The sequence below is a fragment of the Tamandua tetradactyla genome, chromosome 17 (assembly GCF_023851605.1).
Source record: "Tamandua tetradactyla isolate mTamTet1 chromosome 17, mTamTet1.pri, whole genome shotgun sequence".
NCBI classification, from domain to species: Eukaryota; Metazoa; Chordata; class Mammalia; order Pilosa; family Myrmecophagidae; genus Tamandua; species Tamandua tetradactyla.
In genome coordinates, this window is record NC_135343.1 from 19,048,309 (window position 1) to 19,070,685 (window position 22,377).

Genomic DNA, 22,377 nt, shown 5'->3' on the forward strand with positions numbered 1-22,377 from the left:
CATTTGAAAAACGAGTTGTCCTGGGTGAAACCCAAGTGGGTGGCTGCGTGCCTGGAGGCGGAGCACCTGCTGTCCCCACATCCTCCGCGTGCCCAGAGCCAGCGTGGGACGCCCAGGGCTGTCCGGCTCTGAGGGCAAGTTGCCCTGGAGGGGGTGGGAGGGAGGGCCTGGCAGGCACATTAGCAGCTCACATGCTTGCAGGTTGGGGGTGGGAGGAGTTGCTAGAGCAGGGGTGGGGTCCGGGTGGGGGAACCTGGCCCCTGGGACCAGGATCAGCCTGAGGCATTTCTCCCAACCCGCCCCTACCCTCGTTGGGGGAGGGCTTCTCAGGCTCGGACCAGGTGAGAGCAGTGCTGAAACCAGAGAGGCTGCCTCCTGCCTGGTGCCTCCAGCCAATTATTTGGGGGCAGAAGGAAAGGGAGATGGAAATATTCTTTAATAGTCCTCCAAACACAATTATTTAAAATTCATTAAATCAAGAAAATGAAGCCTTTTCAGAAGGCAGAGAGGATCAGAGATGAGGAGGAGGGTGCTATAGATGTGGGAGGAGGCCATGGGCTGGGAAAGCCAGCGTGTTCATCTGGAAAGGTCTGTGATGCTGACTCATCCTCTTCCCCTGAGGGGGGCAGTATGAAGTCGTGGATAGAGCCTGGCCCTGGGAGTCAGAGGGGCTGTAGCTCCAATCCCTGCCTCACCACGTACTGGCTGTGTGACAGTGGGGGAGTGGTTTACCCTCTCTGTGCTTCCATCTCTACGTCTGTAGCCTGGAAGCCCTCAGGTGCAGATGGCATGGTGACCATGTCCTTAGAGACGAGGAGTACCCCCCACTCGGCTGCCCTACGGTGCCGGGTGATTGGTGGTCGTGACTGCTGCAGCCCCTGGTAGACAGCAGGTGCACAGAAAGACCGCAGTGTTGCATTGTGCCTCCATTTTTCAGACTCAGGGTGGTCAGAGCCAGGAAGGTAGAGTGTGTCTGAGGCAGGGAAGAAAGAATGCCAGCTCTCTTGCCACAAATGAGAAAGATTGCCTGTTCCTCCCAGGAGGTGAAGAATGAAATTTCAGTAGAGATAATGCTAGATACCAGACCCTGCAGGAGGACTGCAGGAGAAACTAGAGGAGATCTTGAAATGAAGCTCTGCAGGCTCAGAAATGAATTTCCTCTTGTTCCCAGGAAAGGAGGAAGAGGTTGGAGATTCCAAGGGCAAACCCTCTTTGGTCTGCTGCAAGATGAACGTGGCAGCCCTTAACATGGAAGCCAGTCCCAGTATGAGCAGAGTGTGAAAGGAAGAACCCATCTGTGCAGGGCCAAATTAGGAAAACCGGAGGGATACAGGAACTTGGGGCACAGAAAATTTTTCTTTACTTATGCAAAGCAGAGACAAAGAATGAAACATATCCTTCAATGCATCGTTTTCCCCAAGGGTCAGAGAAGAAAAAAAGAAAAACTACAGAGGGCAGCTGTGAATCGGGCAGCTTAGAAAGCTGGGAATCAGAAGATGTGGGTTTGTAGTTCAGGTCTCCATTTGCTGGCTGGATGACCTTGGATGTGTCAGATAAGCGCCCTGCCCTGAGCCTTCAGCTATAGGAATACCTCTTCCAGCAGAAGGCAGTGGTGCTCGGGTTCTAAATCTCTAAATCTAGAACGGCAAGGCAGGAGAAGGAGGCTTCTTCCTTGAGTTCTTGTGGCAAAGTTAGATGGCTGCCATAAGTAAAGAAGATACTATGATAAACAGAACGTGGTATATGCACACAGTGGTATACTATAGTTGTAAAAAGGAATGCATTCATGTGACACCATGAATGCGACACCATGAGTGAATCTTAAAGACATCATGTTGATTGAAATAAGCCAGACACAAAAGGACAAATATTGTAAGACCTCACTGATATGAAATAATTAGAATAAGTAAACTCATAGAGTCTGAATCTAGAATATGTTACCAGGGGATAGGGTGGGTGTAGGGAATGGGGAATCAAGGCTTAAAATGTACAGACTCTATTTGGGGTGATGGAAAATGGTTGGTTTTGATAATGGATGATGGTAATGGTGGTGCAACATTGTGAATGTAATTGACAGTGAATTATGTATTTGAGTAAAAGGGGAAATGTTAGTAAAAGGGGAAATGTTAGGTTTCATATATAAAAATTTTTTTTATGAAAAGAAGGTATTAGAGAACAGTGCATTATTAGGAGGAAAAAGTTTGAAAACCTCTCACCCTAAAAAGATTTTGATGAGCAGGATGGGCCCAACACTGTAACCTTAGCTTCTTTTAGAAGCAATAGAGCTGGTGACTACAGAGCCACCAGCGTTAACTTTAGAGACCAGAGGGAAGAAGTGTCCAGAGACTGGAAAACAGCAAGTAAGGTGCTAGGGGAGAGAAGGATGACTAGGCTAGTCCTGAACAGTGGGAGAAGGATGACTCTGCTAGTTCTAGATGGTGGGAGAAGGGTGACTCTGCTAGTTCTAGATGGTGGGAGAAGGGTGACTCTGCTAGTTCTAGATGGTGGGAGAAGGGTGACTCTGCTAGTTCTGGATGGTGGGAGAAGGGTGACTCTGCTAGTTCTAGATGGTGGGAGAAGGGTGACTCTGCTAGTTCTGGATGGTGGGAGAAGGATGACGCTGCTCATTCTAGATGGTGGGAGGAGGGTGGCTATCTAGTTCTAGAAGGTGGGAGAAGAATGACTATGCTTATTCTGGATGGGGAGAGAAGAGTGACTGCTAGTTCTAAATGGTGGGAGAAGGGTGCTTGTACTAGTTCTGGATGGTGTGACTGCTAGTTCTGGATGGTGGGAGAAGGGTGACTCTGCTAGTTCTGGATGGTGGGAGAAGGGTGACTCTGCTAGTTCTAGATGGTGGGAGAAGGGTGACTCTGCTAGTTCTGGATGGTGGGAGAAGGATGACGCTGCTCATTCTAGATGGTGGGAGGAGGGTGGCTATCTAGTTCTAGAAGGTGGGAGAAGAATGACTATGCTTATTCTGGATGGGGGGAGAAGAGTGACTGCTAGTTCTAGATGGTGGGAGAAGGGTGCCTGTACTAGTTCTGGATGGTGTGACTGCTAGTTCTGGATGGTGTGACTCTGCTAGTTCTAAATGGTGGGAGAAGGGTGACTATGCTAGTTCTAGACATGGGAGAAGGGTGACTAATTCTAGATGGTGGGAAAAAGGTGATTATGTTACTGATTGCATATGTAGAATGGTATGATTTCTAAATGTTGGGTTAAGTTCTCTTTTTCCGTTAATTAATAAAAAAAAAAGTGATTATGCTTGTTCTGGACGATGGGAGAAGGGTGACTGTGCTGGATGGTCAGATGCTGGGCAGCTTAAACAGTCATTTTATGAGTTTTTCTGACCACACATTGAGACTACTCAGTGGGTTGTGAAATAGAACTCTTTTGCAGAAATTAAAACAGACTGTCGGAGAATCGGATAAAAAATACCCGAGGGTGTTACCCACAGTGGGGCTAAGTATCACGACACTGGATAGGTGAGTGGGTCTGGGGGTTGTGTGCACACTGGACCGCGGTGGGTCAGGAAGCTTGACACCGACCCTGGCGTAGCAGCCAGCCCAGTGTTGCAGACACCAGCCTGTCACTCATCTTCCCTGACTAGGGGTCAGGTTGTGCGACAAAAGGCAGGCAGTGGTTACCTCCTCTCTGGATTCCAAGAGAGTCTTTCATGCCACTTCCTAATTTGCCAGTGAGATTAAACAGCTACAAGGAACAGGGACTTAACCCGGGTGACGCTTGCCACCTCTTAGGCTGAGCCTTTAGAACCCCTGAATGGTAACTGATCATCTGTTACTACAGCTACTACGAATGGTTTACATTTATTCAGAGCCCAACTCTTCACTGGGTCTTATCCTCCCAGCAACCGTCTTGTTGTCCCATTTTACAGATGAGGGATCTGAGGCCAGCCAACTGAATTGACCTTGGGCCCCAGAGCTTGTGTCCTTAGCTACCAGGCTGGAGCAGCCAGGGGCAAAGGGCCAGGGTTGGGGGCTGGAGGTCTGCACTGTCGGCCGTGGCCTGGCCAGCCTGAGCAGGGGTTTTGGCCGGGCTGCAGAGGGCCCACAGCCGTCATCAACTGCCCCTCTGCCATCTGTCTCTGCAATGTCAAGTCGCCCACTCTGCCTCTCTTTACCTCTCCTTTACTTTCTCCCCTCTGCTCATAGGTTCTCTGCTTCTTCCAGCCATTTGCACACGGCTCCACCGAATGGTGGTGTCAGCCTCAGCCCACCTCCCCATCGCGATCTGTCTCTGTCTCGGGATCTTACTTCCTCAGTAGAGGGGAGAGGAGCCGCCGGGTCAGCTAGTGGCCAGTGATTAGGGCTGCTCGAGGCGTAGAGCTTCCCCCTCCTGTGGGCAGGGTGGGCTTGAGCGGGCGTTGGGGGCAGGGGCAGCACTGGCTCTGGGGCCAGAGGCCAGGTGGGTTTTGAACCTTGCCCCCAGTTGACAGGCTTTGTGAGCCTCTGATCTGTGTTTCGGCGGCTTTGGTGGCTGGTGGCCTGGAGGATTTGGGTGTGATTCTTCTGGCCCCTGGCTCTGGGGGGGGGGTGTGGATTTCGGTAACGGAAGGGTCTCCTGCCCGCCCTGGAAGCTGGTGTTCTCAGTGACACAAGTGCCAGCGGACAGCCATACCGGGCACAGGCGTGGGTGACATTTCCTGGGTGGGGTGGGAGGGAGGGGCCTTTCTTAGACCGCAGAGGCACGTGGGCCATGAGTGGGCATGGCTGGGTTCCCAGCTATCCCCTGCGGACCCCCTGTATCCCCGTGACACCCGTCTCCTGTGTGCCCTTCCCTCACGTGTTATGTGTGATGATGTGTGTACGTGTGACCCATGCCAGCTGGCCTCTTTCCCACTCCCAGGACAAACACAGCCCCAGGCCTTTTTCCCCTGAAAAGCCTGAGCGCCCGATCCCAGGGAGTGCACAACACATGGGGCTGAGCGGCAGTCTGTCTGTCTGCTTTGAGGGGCTGGCGATGTCCTCTCTGCTGGGAAGGGCAAGGACAGACCCAGTTGCCCGCAGGAAGGAGCTGGCACAGTCTGGCTGGTCTTGGGTTCATGCCCTCAGCTTTGGGGCCATGGGATCTATGGGGCAAGGGGAGCATCCCCCTGTTGCATTTTGGTCCAGCCCACGAGAGGCAAAAAATGCCCTGTGACCTTGGTCCCCTTGGTGGAGTGGCTGCTGGCGGAGGACACAGCTCTGGTTCTTCTCCTCAGTAGCCGTGTGTCCTCTCCAACCATGGTGCACATATGTGAGGACTCGCCCACAGGGGTCCCAGCCACTGAGTATGCGTTGTCTGCCAGGCCTTGGCGCAGGGACTCAACTTCTTGGTCCAGAATGCCTGAGAGGGCCCAGGATTGAGCACGCTGACTGCATGCCGAGCCCTGCGTAGCCCTCCCCAATGACCTCTGCCTCTCCCCTCTGCAGCTGGACAAGGCGGAGCGCTTCGCCATGATGGTGATCAGCCTTGGGGAGGAAGCCGGGGAGTTCCTCTCGAAGGGCTACCTGGCACTGGGTCTCACCTACAGCCTGCAGGCCACCGACGGTGAGTTCCAGGAATGACTTGGGCTTTCCAGGTCAGACTGCCTCTGAGGCCTCTGGTCCGCGTGTGTCCTCCCATAGACACCCTCCACCGTTCCAGAATAGACTCAGCCAGGCCCATCCCACTCTTTTGCCCAGGCTGTCTTGCATCCAGTTCTTCCTGCCCTTTGAGGACCAGCCCCAGCTCCTCTGCAGCCCTTGCTGCCCTCTGCCTCTGTCAACCTCCTGTGGTGCTTTCAGTTCTTAGCATGCTGTCAGCCCTCGATCCTACATCCTGCCTTTACTCTCAGCACTGCTGTTAAGTTCTGGGGTCTTCTAAGTCTCCATCAGCCCATGGCATGCTGCCAAGTAAACATAGGATCTTAATAAATACTTGTGGTAGGCTGATGGGTTCCACTCCTCCCTGCCCTAAGCCTGGCATTTTCCCCCAAGGCTGCCCTCTCAGCTGTGTGGCTCTTCCCCGTCAATCAGGCAGCCTCCTACTTTTGTATCCTTGCAGCTTGAGGGAAAGGGAGTGATGGGCCTGGAATAGTAGTCGGCGCTCACCCACACTTCCCCAAATGCCAGCCCCCTGGAGCCGGGCTGTGTGCAGGGAGCCTGCTTTGCATCGGGCCTCAGAGGCTGGGCACAGTGCGAGTTAACAAGAGTGGGTGAGGGTGGCGAGAGATCCTGGTGCAGTGCCAGCTGCCTGTTCTTTAGCAATGCTCATGGTTCCTTCAGGGTATTGAGGAGCCTCAGAGAGGGACAACTGGGTGTCCTCACGTTGGTTAAATGAGGGAGCCATCAGTTCCTTTGTAAACGTTTGGTTTGCTTTAATCTGAAAACTCTTCCTGTGCCTTTAACCCTCCTCGGGCAGTGATTCTCAGCCCTGTGCACCTTAAAAGCAGGGTTGCTCTCTACACTGGAAGCTCTTAGAACTGTCACTGCCTGGGCCCCCCAGCAAGGGTTCTGATACATAGTGTGGTCAAGGCAGAGGACGCCTGCCCTACCACATTCAAAGTTGGATCCAGTTTGTCAGAAAGGTGCCTCGTTTGGGGTAAAGCAAGGAGCCTCGAGCGTGAAGAGCACAAGAGGGCATGTGGCCAGGACAAAGGTGGTAACTTTCTCTTGAGGCTTGGGCCCCCTGGGGGGAGCACCCCTGTCCCAGTGTGCTTATAGGCTTGGGCCTTAAAAAGGTCACCTTGGCCCACATGGCAAAGAAGGCAATGGAGCGGAAGGAACCAGCATGCCAAGAAAATGCTGGAGGCTGGGGTCAGGGGAACACCCAGACCCTCCCTCAGTAACCACAGGGGCGATGGCATCAGCCTGGAGGCTCTACCAGACAGGGCTTGCTGGGGTGTCACCCTGCAGAGCAGGTGTGCCCCAGGCTGGGGAGTGGGGGTGCAGGGCTGGGTCAGCATTCCCTCAGTAACCTGCATGGCTCTGTCTCCATCCTGTCTCCTGCAGCGACCTTGAAATGTAAACAGGATGAATTGCACAAGAAAGCCCTGCAGACCCTGGAGAGGTGAGGAGGTGCTGAATTCTCAGCAGAGCCCCCCCTTGCCTTTGTGGGCACGAGGTGTCACAGTCGCACGTGCACCATCATTGGGCCCTCTGAGGTACACAGAGCAGAGGTTTCTGTTCCCATTTTATTGACAAGGAAACAGAGGCTCAGGTTGTGGTCACCTGGGGAGCAGGGACGGGCCTGTGGGGGCAGGTGGGGGGGGGGGGGGCCTTGAGCCCTGCTCACAGGGGGAGCGTCCACTGCAGGATACAGCAGTCAGCCAGGCACAGCCCCGCCCTCTAAAATGGAAATCACAACCCTTAACTCAGAACCACTGTGATAATTACACAGTACAGCAGGAAGAACACCTCACACTGTGCCCTACCTGGAGCAGGGGCTCAAAGAGTGGCATTAGCCCCTTCCGCCCCTTCCCTAGCAGCCAAGGTCTTGGAGTATTTCAGCCCTGCCTCAGCCTACACTTATGCACCCGCCGCCAACACTTAGGGAGATTTCCTGGTAGCCCAGGGTCAGGGAGGGAGCAGAGAGGCAGAGAAGCCCCTCTTTCAGTGTCCGCCTTCCCTCAGGCCCACACCTGCTCAGCCCTTCTCCCACTGCAGCCCCCCAGCCAGCACCCTCCCCCAAGTACCCCTCCTCCCCCTCCATCCTCTGCCCCTCACCCTGAGCCCTCTAAGTGCTTTGTTCCCTGCTGAGCCCTGATGTTGAGTACTGCTGGTAGGGTCCGCCCCCACTCCTTGAGCTTCCCTGGGAAATGTGGCACTTCCTGGCTCTGTCCTGCCCCTGCATCCTTCCTTGGCTCTCAGTCTTCTGAGGATTTTTCCCTTCCTCCCCCACACCCACACACATTGCGGTTGGTTGCTCCCACCTCTGGACCAAGCGAGGTGAAGAGGAGATTCTAATCCTGTTGGCCTCCTCTGAGCTCTTCGTTCCTGAGGTTTCTTGCCCACAGAGGCCATTCCCAGGTTCTGCAAGCTCAGGGAGGAGTTCAGCTCTGTCCGATGGGGGCAGGACAGGCTTAGGATCCAAAGCAGTTTGGATCCTAAGGCCTGCACAGTGGCTTCCTCTACACGCCATCTCCCATGCCCCCACCCCACCCCTCCTTTGAGATCTATCTCCTCAGGGCTGCTGTCCTAGATTGCCACCCCTACCCCCAGCCAGCACCAGCCTCTCAGATTCCTCCATGCACTGCCCAATGCACAGGGCTGGCATACTGGAGGCCCATGTCCCATGCTGGATGCCCCTCGCGTGCCTCAGTGCCTTACTTGTTACTCCCTCCCCCCAACAGAGCCCAGCAGCTGGCGCCTGGCGACCCCCAGGTCATCCTGTATGTCTCCCTGCAGCTGGCCCTCGTCCGACAGGTGGGTTGTCACAATTCCTAAGCCCCAGACCTTTGGGGCTGCTGATCTTCTGACCTACCACTTACTGCTGTGTGACCCTTTGCAAGTGACTTAACCTCTCTGAGCCTTTATTTCCTTCTGTAAAGTGAGCACTTTTGTACTCACTCTCCTCAGAGGGAGCGGGTGAAGATGAAATCACAGGTAAAGCTTCTGACATGGCGGTACTCAGGGAGGGATCATTCTCTGCCCTCACTTCCCCTAGAACATTTCAGTCTCCTGAGAAGTTGTTGAGTGGCCACGGCAAGAATTTGTTTGTATCCTCACCTTCTGATGCACTTTCCCAAGGTCTGGGGGGAAAGAGTGATTGGCACATGGAACTGTTTCTGGATAGGCCTTCCACGTAGCCTCAGAGCTTCTCCCTGACTCAGAGATACCCCTGTCAGGCCTCGGCCGTTGGGGCCAAGTAAAGACCTCCTCTCTGCTGACCACCTTCACCCCCTGGGACCATGGGGCTCTCCAGACAGGCCTTCCTCGCTCTCCCTGCCCTTCAATCTCCTTTGCTCTGTGCAGTCTGGCCCCCGTGAGCCTGAAGCGTGGTCTCAGAAATCTGAGCTTTTCTGACCCCGTGCTTTTCTTGCCAGTCAAGTCTACAGTAACACTTTGGTAATTCATTTTTAAATATCTTTAATTATTCAGTCATCTCTGATGAATGGCACTGTCCTTCCCTTGAGGGAAGGCCGGGTCAGGCTGGTGGAGCCTGGTGTCCAGTTTCCATGGGGACCCCAGGCCTTGGCAGCCTAAGGGGGTTGAGGGCCCCTGAATGGACACTCAGTTGGTTCCAGCCTGCCTGCATCTGAGGCCCTCTGCCTCAGCATGTCTGGCTGCTCTGAGCAGTGAAGGCTGCAGACCTGGATACCCTGCCCAGAATGACAGGGTCCACTCTGGCAGATCACCAGGGCATCATGAAGACTCAGACTAGCTGAGCAGGTGGCCACTCTAATCTCAATTTCCTACTCATCCTTTCCTTTATCTAGCCACAAAGGGAGGTTCCTGTGGGAGAGCTCTGGGCCTGGCATTGGTGTCCACAGCCTGTGCAGAGGCCAGGGGTGGAGACAAGGCAGCAGCTGGACAGATGGGGGCCCATAGGGAGCCTGGGGAGGCTGGTGTCTGATGTTTGTTTAGGAGCAGGACTTTCTGATAAAAGACTCAGGAGATTCCAGGAGGATAGAGCCCTGATGTAGTTACGATCACTGGAGCCAGTGCAACTCCCAGGCCTGGGTGTATGAGGGAGCAGGTACTTTGGGATTAGGAGGCTGGATCTTACCTGCCTATAAGCTGCCAGAACTTTGGGTGGTTTGCAGATGGAGACACATCTTCAAATGTGTATCTTGTGCCTGTGCTTTGTTTGGCATTTTTCACAACCTCAGTGTCACTGTCAAAGATATAGCCATTAGCCTTATCTTGCAGTAGAGGAACCGCAGCTTGCAGAAACCAGCTCCCTTCCTAAAGCACTAGCTAGGATAAGGGAGAGCTGAGATCTGACCCCAGAGCCCAAGCCCTTGCCACTAGGACGTTCTGAGTAGGAGGGAGTAGGTACCTGTCAGCCACGCGCCAAGTTGTCCTTTCACTTGCCATTGCAGGAAAAGGTTCTAAGAGGGTATGGTCAGCTCCGTCTGTAGCTAGTGGATTATAACGGGGCCAGGCCTCTGAGACAGTGATCAGGTGGTGACGTCTGTCCCCAGTGCTCCCCGCTTCCCCCTGCCCTTCACCCTCCTGCCTGCTGTAATGTTCTCTCCCAACGCTCCATCAGTACCAGGTCACAGCACCACCCACCCAGCCAGGGCTCAGATGACTGAAGATGAGGGGAGAAGAAGGGATTTGCCTTCTTGCAGGGAACACAGCCTTAAGCAAAGGGTGCACTCTGAGGATGCAGCATGTGCCAGGGAGAGGTTCAGGCCAGGGGTGCTGGGGATCACAGGGGCAGGAAGCAGATGGTGGCCAGCCAGGCGCTACCAGGGCACTGGGCCCCAAGCATAGAGGCTGGCCTTCACCTGGTTGAGACTTGAGTCTAGGTCCTTTGTTCACCCAGCACAGGTTCGCTGACCTCTGTGAGCTCACCCAAGGGCACTGGTCCAAGAGTCAGGACCCTCACGTGGCAGCCCCTATGCTGCTATGCCCTCATATGCTATGATGCTGGACCTCGAAGGGTAGGGACATTTGAAAAGATGAAAGGGGTAAAAGATGACCAGGCTTTTTTCATTTGTACCTCCATAGCTCTTTTAACTCTTTTGAGGTCAAGTGGTCTGCATTTTGAAGATAAGAAAATTGAACTCAGGGAGCCAGGGAGCAGCAAGGACAAAGCGATTGTAGAGGCAATGCTACAACCCCAGGGTTGTGAGTGCGCAGATGTGATGCACTTGTTCCAACACCCCAGCTGTCCCTGAAACAAGCATGGCCCGGGGGAGGCGGTGTGTGTGGAAGCAGGAAGATGGGCCCACGGGTGCCTCAAGCAGGGCAGTGCCGGGGTAGAGGTGGGGAGGGAGGAGGCTCGCACCCCAGGAGTGGAGAGGGGCCTCACGGGTCATAGGGGCCTGCTGGGTGGGCTCCTGCCCTCCCCAGAGAATTCGGCCTCTCTCTCCTTGAAGAAGAGGGTTTACACTGGTGGCTGACAAAATTCCTTTTCCTCCGTAGTGCTTGTGTAAATTTCCCCTGGGCTCTGCAGGGGTGCCCCTCTTTTGAGAGCCAGCATGCTTCAGGCTGGGCACGAGAGCAAGGGGGCCTTTCCCTGAGTCGCCCCAACCCCGCTGAGGGGAGGTGGGTGGAAATGCTGAGAGGGGGAGTCAGGGGTGAGGATTGGGGAATGCAAGTGACTCGCATCCTGGAGACTTTTGGGACGCCCCCCCCCCCCCACTGTGGGATGTTGTGCCAAGCATGGCTCCTCCTGGTTCTCCTATGAGTGGGGACCCGCCCTGGCAGGGTGGCAGGCCACCCCCGGGCAAGCGCATGGGCTTCACCCGGAAACGGCCGCCCTGGGGGATGTTGCTGGGACCTTACGGACACAGTGACCTCCTGCACACTGGGCTCATGGCCACTGCTGCAAATCACCCGACAGCCCAAGTGACGAGCTCGGGTGGGGTTCGGGGTTCCCCTCGGCACTGCAGTACAGAAGATGCGCCTCCCTGCTGCACCCGCCCCTCCTGGGCCCATGACAAGGCTCTCTGGAGCTGCTGGGTCCTGCTGTCCACGGGGAGCCCTGGGAAGGGAGGCTATGACAGCTGGGCCTCCCGATAGCCCTGCGCCCTTCCCACTACACGGACTCTGCTGGCACCCACTAGAAAGGCTTCCTCGGGCCACCCCCTGCCGTGGCTTCTCACTTCTTCACAAGTCCACACCCTTCATGGTCTGGCTCCCCCCTGCCTATCTCGTTTTGCTTCCTTTGTGCATAGCCAGGCTTAATAATCATTTGTTGAATTACAAAAAAAACAAAGTGGGATGGAGCCCCACCCTACGTCCACACTCAAGGCTAGTCTCCCCATCTTCGGGACCCATGACTCTGTGCTTGCCCTGCAGCGCCCCCCCCGTTTTCATCACCTCCCACCTGGAAGGCCGGCAGCCCTTTTCCTCCAAGGAGGATTCTACTGACCCAGGAAAGCATTTCCACACCAGCCTGGGTGGCCGCTCCTACGTCTTACACTCCTCCAGCTTAGGAACGCTTCTGCGTGTGTTCCCCCAGCGTCTGTGCTATAAAGTAAACCTGCTTCTCTCTTCCTGAGTAGGGACAGCCATGGAGCCCTCCTCGCCATGGCATTTGCCTGGCGGTGTGTTTTCTCACTTGAGTCCCACCCTGTCCCTCCAGTCCCCGGGGTCTCACTTGAGTTCAGTCTGGGGCCTCCTTGTTTGGCTGGGACCAGAGTCCTGGGGTCAGGCCTGTGCTTTGGGACTAGGCCACCGAGAGCAGCAACAGCAAGGGTCCCTGACCTGCGCATTTTCTTGGACAGATCTCCAGCTCCCTGGAGCAGCTGCAGGAGGTCCTGCGGCTGCGCAGGGATGATGCCAACGCCCTCCACCTGCTGGCGCTCCTCTTCTCCGCCCAGAAGCACCACCAGCACGCCCTGGATGCCGTCAACATGGCCATCGCCGAGCATCCCGAGAACTTCAGGTGAGCGGGCCTGTGGACGCTGCCTGTTGTGTAGCCACGCAACAACGCTGATGACATGACCCCGCATGCGTGCTCCTGGCTGCGGAGAGGGTGGGTGGGGACCCGTAGGGTCGGGAAGGGCCCTGGCGCTGTGCGTGTGGTTGGGGAGGGGTGAGCGCTGTCTCCTGCGGGCTATGCTGGGCGCTGCAGGGACCTCAGGGAAGACGGCTCACATATGTGCGCTCCAGGTGCTTCCACCCCACCCGGGCTCTGCGCACCGCCTCCTGAGGCCACCACCTTGTGGCTTTTACTCATACCACTGGCAGAGGATGAGGTTCTAAGACAGGCTGGGCTGGTGGAGCTCAGGGGCCATCCCCTGCCTCCAGGCAGACCCACTGGCTCTGTTTGCTGCTGGGGGAGGGGTTATCTGCCCCCAGCGTGGGTGGTTGCTCTTGTGTGGGAGGAACACAACTGCTCCTCGGCGGGCCCCGTGTACCTACATCACCCAGGTGCCCGTTTTCTTGGATCAGCTCTCCAAACTGCCCTTGGCCCCGCAGTGGGGTGGGGAGTGGGGGTGGGCAGGACTAGACCTTCCCGCCCCCTCCGAACCCAGGACCTGCTGCCACCTGAGCAGGGTAGAGGGGAGCAAGGGCCGTGTGGGGCCAACTGAGGCAGGAGGGTGATTGCTCTACAGGAAGGAAGTAGGGGGAGGTTGCTGTTTGGTGCCCCGCCCCCCTCCGGCAGGTGACACTGGGTGTAGCAGGCCTTATTTCTTTGACTCCTGTGACCCGAGAATAAGGGGGGGCCCCCAAGCCCCCCATTTCCACCTTCTTCCACCTTGGGGTCTGAGGGAAGGCCATTAAGGACCACCTGGTGGCTGTCCCGCTTCAGACGGCAGGGAGGACGCTCGGGTCCTGGCTGCCCTGAGGCAGCTCACACTGCGAGACCAAGCAGGTCCACCCAGGACAGGGTGGGAGCCCAGCAGAGATGGGTGGCAAGGAGAAGCTGCAGCTGACCCAGTCCGGGGCTTCCCTTCTCGTGAGGAGACAAGGCTGACCCCGGGGGAGAGGCTCAGGCTCTCCTGTGCCCGTGGCCTCCTTCAGAGGATGCTGCAGTTGGTTTTGCTTGTGGACTTGGCTGGGCACTGAGGGCTCTGCAGCTGGCTTCCACCTCGGCAGGACTCCTTGGAGGGTGGAGCTCCTGAACGATAAGCTCTAAGCTTGCCAGCACGCCTCCCAGTAGCTCCCCAGCACGCCTCCCTAGTGAGGGGAGCTGGGGCAGGAGCCTCGTGAATTGGGCTCAAGGCGGGAGCTCAGGCGTCATCTCCCTGTGCATCCTACAGGTTGTGGGCCACTCTGCAGCCCCAGGAACCTGGGCCCCTGCTTGAGCATGCTGCTCCAGACCCACCTCCCCCTACACCTGGCTTCTGAGCCCACCCTCCCCACCCCCATCATTCTGGCCCAGGTAGGTTGCAGCTACCCACAGCCAGGTGTAAGGGGAGGTGATGAGTGGCCAGTTCAGCACAGCCCACCTGTCCTGTTTGGAGGCAGCCCTGACCCTTGGCCTTGACTCTGCATTTGAGAGATTATGAAAATTTTAATCACTTCTCTTTAAAAGGCCTTTTAGGAAATACTAAAACATGATACAGTAGTCCGAGCGGACAGTAGTTCACTTTATCTCATGAGTCCCAAATACAATACAGCAAGACTAACTATGGTCACATTTTTTCATTTTATTTTTAATTTTTAGTGAAAATACATGAAGGACAAAGGTTCTCCTCTCCCAATCTCAGTTGATTTTCTTTATTCCAAGCTCCCCCTCACATGTCTGGCACAGTGTGACCCGCTGTCCGCTCTGTGTGTGTGTGTGTGTGTGTGTGTTTGGTTTCCTCTCCTGTCAGTCAGGCTTCAGCAGGAACAGAAACTGTCAAGATGAAAGGCCTAGAATCCTCTGGTGGGGAAGGGGCTCCTTGCCTGCCCCTGGGCCTGAGGAGGTATCACATTATCCTGATGGACTCCTAAGAGACCAGAGGCTGGGCTGGGCTTCAAACATTGTTTTATGAATAAGACCTTTTTCCACGTGAAACTTTACACAGAAATTAAGAGTGTGAAGCTGAGGGGAGCAGAGCTGTTCTGGTGGAAGCAGGGGAAGGGGGTTTGCAGCCTGCCCAGCAGGCCCCTTCCCAGCCCCCTCCGCAGACCCCTGCTCAGACAGCTCCACATCCCGACTCCTGGACTGCGCACTTTCTACCAGGCAGCAGCAAGGTGTGGTGAGGCGACCTCGGACTCCGCTTTCTGAAAATCTGATCGGAGCCCAGGCTGCAGGAGGTGCCACGAGACATGGGGTCTGTCCCTGTGTGGGGCTGGGCCCTCTGGCTCCCCCTGCACTCACCCCCACCCACCCCGATGGCCTCCTTCCCCCTCCGTCTTCCTGGACTCTGGGACAAGCCTTGAAGCTGCCTTCTGCACGGTCCTCTCACAGGGCGCTGTCCTCCCGCTGCCCTTGCCTCCACACGCACTGCCCGTCCCCCTCTCCTCCCCGCCTCCCTGAGGTACTGACTCCTTTGCCAGGAAACCTGGGCTCTGAAAACACTTCCTCAGGCAGGGGTTCTTGCCGCCAGGTGGGTGGCCCTCCCCCAGGAGGACTCGTGGGGCCATTGGAACTGCACCCCTGTTTTGTACTGGGCCAGTATCCAGGGAGGTGGCTGCCAGCGGGCTCTCATCGAGGTCACCACCCCACCCCACCCCACCCTCCACAGTTGTCAGTGTAGAGGCTGAATGTGCCCCTCTCTCCTGTGTTTCCCTGGGGCTTGCAAGGAATGTGCTTGGGACGTGGTGTTTCCACCTCTGCAGGCAGGAAGCTTCGAAAGGGACAGCCTCTGCTGGGGGCACAGAGCTCCTCCATCCAGTCATCTCAGATGGCTGCAGGGGCTCTCAGGGCTTTCGAGGGCTGGGTCCTTGGGGCTGGCAGCAGCAAAACACCTGAGGTCAGAGCCAAAGGCAGGAGCGCACATGACTTCCATCCCTTGAGACCTCCCGGGAGCCTCTGCTTCACCGTTACTGCCTTGATTTGTGCCGTGGAGCACTTGGGGACAAGAGTGTCCCATCCCAGTGGGGCCATGCTTCGTGTGACTTGCTCAGCCAGAGGCAGCAGGCAGGAGCCGCAGAGGCAGACTTCTTTCTCTCCGGCCACCACGAGCCTGTCACCTCCAGAATCATGAGCTCTGGTTTCATCTAAACTGGCCCTATTAAAAGCTGGAAAATGTATGAGGAGCTGTTTAGGGCATCACCGTGGCTCCTTGCAAATGAATCAATGCTGTTCCCCAGAGATGAAACCCAGCCTACAAAAACCTCATAGATTAGCAGGAAATGTCATTGAGCTTCTTCGGGATCAGGGGTCACTGAGAAATGTCACTGCTCTTTGGCTGAAACTGTCCTGCTTCTCCAGCTGCTCTCTGCCTTGGGAACAAGCTGTGTGTGGCTCCAGCTGTTACCACGGGAGTTGATTAAACAAACGGGCAGTAAATATCTCTGAGGCCAAACAAAAACTCAAGCCCCTTCTCCCTGACCTCCTCTTCCCTCATGGTCTATATTCAGGGGACCCTGAAATGCCAGCGGTCTGGGCCCCTCTTCTACCACAGCCTCACAGACAGCTATCCCAGGTCCTTTAGAGTCTTTTCCTTTCTGTAAAGACCGTCAGTGCCTTAGTTCCAGAACCTACCGTATCGGAGGAGGAAGCTGGCAGGCCAGTGTGAGGGCTGTGCCCGTGTCACCCTGTGCAGCTGCCGCCTGGCTGGGGCCTGTCAGAGGGGAGCATTTGGAGGGCGGCCTAGACTCCTTTCACCTAAGCAGATCCCTTTGGGGTGGCAGATGGGGCAGTGGAGTCTCTGTTTCTAGAGCCTGTTGTGAGACCCAGACAAGAGAACATGATTTCTAGGTGGAACTGAGGAGTGTGGAGGAAAAGCTGTGCCCAAGGACAGTGTGGACTATGAGGGGAGACCCAGGGAAGGCAGTGAGTCAGGAACTCAGGGGTGGGAGGGGGCAGGGAGGTGGAAGGGCTGCAGGCTGGACTCTGAACAGAGGCAGGGAAGCTCCAGGAAAAGGTTTTCAAGCTCCTTATCTGCTCAAGGGATCACTGTTTTCATATAGCAGTCTCAAAACTCTGGGAGAAAAACTCAGCTTCCATGAAGCTTAACTTTTGAAAATCCTCCTGATGTCAGGGATTAGAAAGCAAAGCAGAGAGGGATCTTGATTTCTGTGCTGTGGGATGTCCTTTCGTTAACAGAGCTCATCTTCAGAAAAGCAGAAACGTGATGAGGGTGAGACTGGGGCCCTTCAGGGTAGAGTGTGAGCCCGATGCCCTTGCAGCTTCCTGAAATCCTGAGGCCTTGAAACTGGGCCCTGGAAGCCTCTGCAGCCCAGACTGTCCCGTCCAGCCGGCCAGGGGCCTCTGGGGGGCAGCCGTGCTCCCTGCTCGGGCCTGGGTTCCTGCCTGGCCACAGAACGGGAGAGGCCCTGGGTAAGCTTTTGCTGCTCCATCTCCTGGTTTGGGTATGAGAGGCAGCCGGGAGGCCAGCCTGGGAGGGGCAGGAACAGGGTCGGGGAAATGGGCCTGCAGCAAGCCAGTGATAAGCTGTTCCTGAGGCCACAGCTGGGAGCGGGGGGTGGGGGGTGGGGGTGGGGTGGGGGGGTGGGGGGGTTTAGGTAACAGATTCCTCATGCTTTAGTCAGGCCTCTTGTAGTAAAGGTCACCATAGTAACCAAACAAAGTTCCTCTGCTGATAGTGGGATATTTCTAGCAACTAGCGTGTCTGTCATGGACCCCACCCTGGGCCTGGCAGCCTGCCACAGCGGTGTGGGATGCCCAGACCTCAGGGTGGCAGAGGAGCAACCCGGTTTCCTGGGCCTGTCCCTCTCCACGGTGGGAAAGGTCCTGTCTTCCCACCTGGGAGTTTCTGCCTAGCCCAGGGCTTGGGGGACTTGGAAGTTCCTTGGGGCTAAGTGGGTCGGAGCCCCGGGAGGCAGTCCCTGGTGCCGGGACAACATGGCCATCTCGACATGCTGGAGCTCGCAGCAGGTAAACAAATGGGCACCGTCACGGCCATCTCCCCAGAAACCGAGACTGTTTTGGAAAATGTTGGAGCTGATTACTGGGCGTAGCTGAGACCAGGCCTGGACTGAATCTGGTTGAATCTGAAGGGCACCTCTCAGAGCTACCTGGCCTGCCTCACCTTTTTTTCAGGTTGCGTGCAATGTATTTCTAGTAGTACATTCCACGAGCAGAAAGGACCAGAGCTTCCTGGGGCTTCTGTTAAATAAGTAGTTTGTTTGATTGTTATGATTGTTTATTTGGTTGTTATTAGGTACTTGTAGTACATTAAAAGGATGCTTAAAATACCGACACTCCAGTGAGGGGACTGGAATCAAAGGTTTTAACACAAACATAGTTTATCACTTTGCTGGATTCATTAAGCATTTTTGGCTATGATAGCCCTTGAGGAGAAACAGCCACAGGTTAAACCTGCAGGCAGTGTGCAGCTAGGTGTAATTGCAGAGACATCATCCTCTCTCCTCCCCAAAGGTCAGTCCCTGCATCAGCTAAGCCGCTTTGACATTCAGCTTTTCCCTTCATTAGTTGTTCCATGAGAACCTTCTTTGATCTCGTTCTGTGTGACACTATAGGGGTTTTTGTTGTTGTTGTTGTTGTTGTTGTTTTTGGCATGGGCAGGCACCGGGAATCAAACCCAGGTCTCTGGCTTGGCAGGCGAGAACTCTGCCTGCTGAGCCACCATGACCCACCCTTTAGACTTAAGATATAATTTCTTAATCTCTGGGTGAGTGGGCTGCTTAGTACATTCAAGCTAGATGGGTAGATGATGTAGGTAGGTTGTTTTGTTTGTTTGTTTTGGTTGGGAATAAAGGAAGAAAGAAAGGACGGCAGACATTTGTGGACTTCTCCAGAAGGAATTCTCCGTTTGTGATCAGAGGTGGTTTTAGCCTCTACTTTCTGATACTTACTGTTTGATTTCTCTGTTTACAACAAAGGCTGCCGGCAGGCAGTGTGGCCCGGGTCACACTGTCCTCCCTAGCGGGAGAGACCCCAGCCCCAAGATAAAAGCCTTTCGACCTCCAGGGACAGCCCGGGCCAACGAGCCGGGCTGTCAGTGGTCTCTGGGCCCCTGGGGTTCCACACACCGGGCAGAGACCATGAGCTGCGAGATGGAGTTCTTTGCTTCTTCATGTCTCCTACCGGGCTGGGGATCTATATTTATTCGACCTCAGGACCTTCTCTCTGGAAGTTCCTCCACCCTTGGCTGGTCACGAAAAGGCTCTGTGTGGTTTGTGCGCACGTGACTTTGTGTTTTGAGAGTCATCTCGAGTTCACTGGAGTTGAGGAAGCCCAGGTTAGAGGGCCGTCAGGCCAGCCATCACCTGCCTGGCTGAGAGCACTGTGCCCGTGCCATTCATGGGGCATGCCAACCAGATGAGCCTGGGCTGGCGCCCCAGGCAGGGCAGGGTCTTGAAAGGAAGAAGGAGCTAACTTCAGAGAGCAGACGCTTGCAGCCTCCTGATCTTTGAAGCTCCCACATCAGAGCACATTCAGTGTATTAGGAGGTGGAGTATCCACCTTGAAAGATTAGGGGACAAGGGTCCGTGTAATCCTCCAGACCCAAGGGACGGTCATCAGTCTTTGGGGTTAAGAAGAGCCGCTGAGAAAGTCGCCTTGCTCTCCCTTCCATGTTGGGGTCAGTCTGTTGGAAGACCATAAAGCTGGAACTAAGTATGGCCCTCTCCCTTTAAGGGAGGTCACTCCTGTTAGAGTCTCTTTAAAACTCCCAAAGAGCAAGTGTGTGAGTTTAACTAGTTTCTTGCCCCCATGGAGGCTCTCCCAGAGATGCCTGGGGTTTGGAGGAGTCTGGGGGACCAGGCCACTGGGTGTTTCCCTGGTGTTTCTGGGCCAGGATTGGAGCCACCCTGATCTCTAATTCCTGTGAGCCCAGTGGCTCTGGCTGCCCTCGCCTGCCCGTGCCACCTGCCCACCCCCACACCTCTGCCCTGCTGCTCACCACTCTGGGTCCCCTCCTCACCTCTTGGCATCCACATCCTGCCCCTCCCCTCTGGCTCCCGCACTTCAAAGTTGAGCCACTCAATTGAGTACTCAGTTCTGCTCTTTTGTCTTGTTTGCTCACTGCTTCAGGCGAGCAGTGTGACCTCCTGAGTTGGAAGTGGCTTTGGAGCCAGGACTGTGGCCTCTCCTCTGCCCACAGCACCCACAGGCCCGTTAGGTGCATTACTTCCACACAATAACCCAGAACTAGTAGATACTGTCATTCCCATTTCACGGACAGGCGAACTGAGGCCCAGAGAAGTTCAAGACTTGCCCAAGACTTGTTCAAGACTTGGGCAAGTGGACTTGCCCAAGGCCACTTGGCTGGAAGAAGGGAAGCTGGGACTTGAGTCATCAGACCTGGACCCTGCTTTTCACCCGAGTCCCACGTGGTGCAGCCCAGGACAGGGCCAGCTTCCTGTAGCTCCCTGTGCCATGTGCCTACTCTGGCCCCCTGGCCAAGGAGTTAGACTTTGCAGAGGTGTGGCCGCCTGACTCAGAGAATAGCCTGCTTTCTTGCTCAATTATGTGTTTTCTATAAAAATAGAACTCTTCATTAAAACAGTGTGGCACAGCCATCAGCTAGAATTACTAATTACTGTCCTTTAAAGATATAATACCCCCTTTCGTGCATTCGCCACACCTGCCACCCACCTCCCCCCCACCATGGAGCGTTCCCACAATGGCCGGGATCCATCGAGACTGGGAGAGCCGCCCAGGCTCAGGGAAGGCGCAGGTGGGCCTGTAGAAAGGAGGCGTGGAGAGCCCCACGGCCGCCCCACAGCTATAATTCCTTGGAGTTGCTCTGATCCCAGGACCTGGTAACAAGCAGTTTTCTGGGCCTGAGTGAGTCCCTGTAGGTTAGCTTCCTTTTTTCGTCATTCAGCAAAAGTCTGTTGCGTGATACCAGGTGAAGCACTGGTATATCTAGGAATATAAAGATAGGAAAGATTTGGTCCCTGCCCTCGCCCAGGGTCTGGTCAGGCAGGCAGGTAATGATGCAACGTCTGAAAATAGTGACAGCTGACTTTTCCTGAGGGTTATGGTGATCCAGGCACTGGCATTATGGGCTGTGTTTCCTTTAATCAGCTCAACAAGCCTTTTATTGAGACCATTGCTTTGTTTACAGGTGAGTAGGCAAAGTTTAAAGGGGTTAAGGAACTTGCCAGTAAGTGGCAGAGCCTGGAAGCCTACCCGTGGCCTCTGATGCCAGAGGCCATGTTTCCAACACCACGTCCTCCCCTTTGGTGGAGAGCGAGCCAGCGGCCACAGGGGCCCGGTGTTTCCCACATCCAGTTTCTGATTGCCAGTGTTGAGTGGTTTGGGAGTGGGTTGCTTTCAGGAGCATGAGAGTAAAAGTGTGGGTCTTTGGGGCTCAATGCCCCCCACAGCAATGCGCTTCCACTGCAGACAGCTCTGCCAACATCCCTGCTTCAAAAATGTGGCACTGGAAGGAGGTGCAGGGATAGAATGATTGGAGGCCCCAGAAAACAAGGAGAAATGAGATGACCTTTGGCCCCAGAAAACAAGGAGAAATGAGATGACCTTTGGCCCCAGAAAACAAGGAGAAATGAGATGACTTTTGGCCCCAGAACAGTGCTTGCTTAGCCAGAGACCTTGTCACATAAATATCTCCAGTTTATAAAGGAATTGTTTTTTTAAAGAAGTTTTTGCCAAAGCTCATGCTCGCTAAGTTCTCAGGAGGCCCACCCTAAGAACTAAGGTTTCTTCTCTATAGTAATGGAAATAAATTGTTTGTCTTTGCCTCAAATGGGAGAGGCTCCAAGTCTTAATCCTTTTGACAAATAATAAGCAGTTGATCCTGCCCCAGGAGTGCTAGCCCGGCAGGGCCCTGGAAGAGGGGGAAGGGGAGGGGTGGATGCCAGGCCAAAGCAGGCATTCCCCGGGAACCTCTGTCATCAGCCCCTGGCTAGAAAGAGCAATTGGGAAGATTGGCAAAGCTGGGTGACCTGTGGCACCACCCATTTTATAACAGCAGGAGGGCTGGCACTGGAGCAGGGGGAGACAGATGCTGCAGGGCTGAGACGTTTTGTGGTTCAGTGGGGGCTGGCTCTGTTCATCAGGCTGAATGCCTGTCTGCGTCCCCCGAGAGCTGGACTGTGCCCGTGACACGGGAGATGGCAGGCCCCCACAGTGACCCGAATGCAGTTGGCAGATGAACCCTGCAGTGAGAAACATGTGCTGTGGACGTGGGGGTTGGTGGTGGCCACTGCAGCCACTGAAGGTGGCATTCTTGGAGCTCTGGAAAGTGGGCTTGGTGGCTGCCCTGACGTCCCTGCTGGGACCAGGGCAGGGGTGCGGTGCCATCGTGGATGGGCTAGGGAGAGTGCCGGGAGTGAGATGCCGTTCAGGACCCTGGCTCTGCCTCCCCGTCCCAGCAGCCTCGTCCAGCCGTGGGGCTGAGCACATAGCATCTTCGCCCTGAGCCTTGCTCCTTTCCCTTCCCCCGAGAGTACACTCAATCTCACATCTTCCTTCAGACGCTGATGGCGTGGCAAGGACGTTTGGCCTTTAAAGACTTCAGTGTTTATTCCTCGTTGGCTTATACAGCTTAATAAACAGGGAGATCCTGCAGTAAGGGTCACAGCCAAGGCCGCTTTACCCAGGGCCAGACCTGCAGGGCTCTGTTCCTCCCCCCGGGCCTCTTCCTTTCACTGGCTCGTCTTAAGTCTGGGCTGAGAGGGGAGGCCTGCTGGCTTCCTGATGGGGCGGGAAACTCAAGGGCCG

At 55.4% G+C, this 22,377-nt stretch overlaps 1 protein-coding gene across 2 annotated transcripts in view; it reads left to right on the forward strand.

Moving 5' to 3' along the window:
• Positions 1–22,377, forward strand: part of TTC7A (tetratricopeptide repeat domain 7A) — a 113,800-nt gene that overhangs the window by 61,867 nt on the left and 29,556 nt on the right. For both annotated transcript variants that reach the window (XM_077134151.1, XM_077134152.1), the window contains exons 12-15: positions 5,433–5,550; positions 6,993–7,050; positions 8,333–8,405; positions 12,383–12,543. In XM_077134151.1, the coding sequence (XP_076990266.1) occupies positions 5,433–5,550; positions 6,993–7,050; positions 8,333–8,405; positions 12,383–12,543 (410 nt within the window). The remainder of the gene's footprint in view (positions 1–5,432; positions 5,551–6,992; positions 7,051–8,332; positions 8,406–12,382; positions 12,544–22,377) is intronic.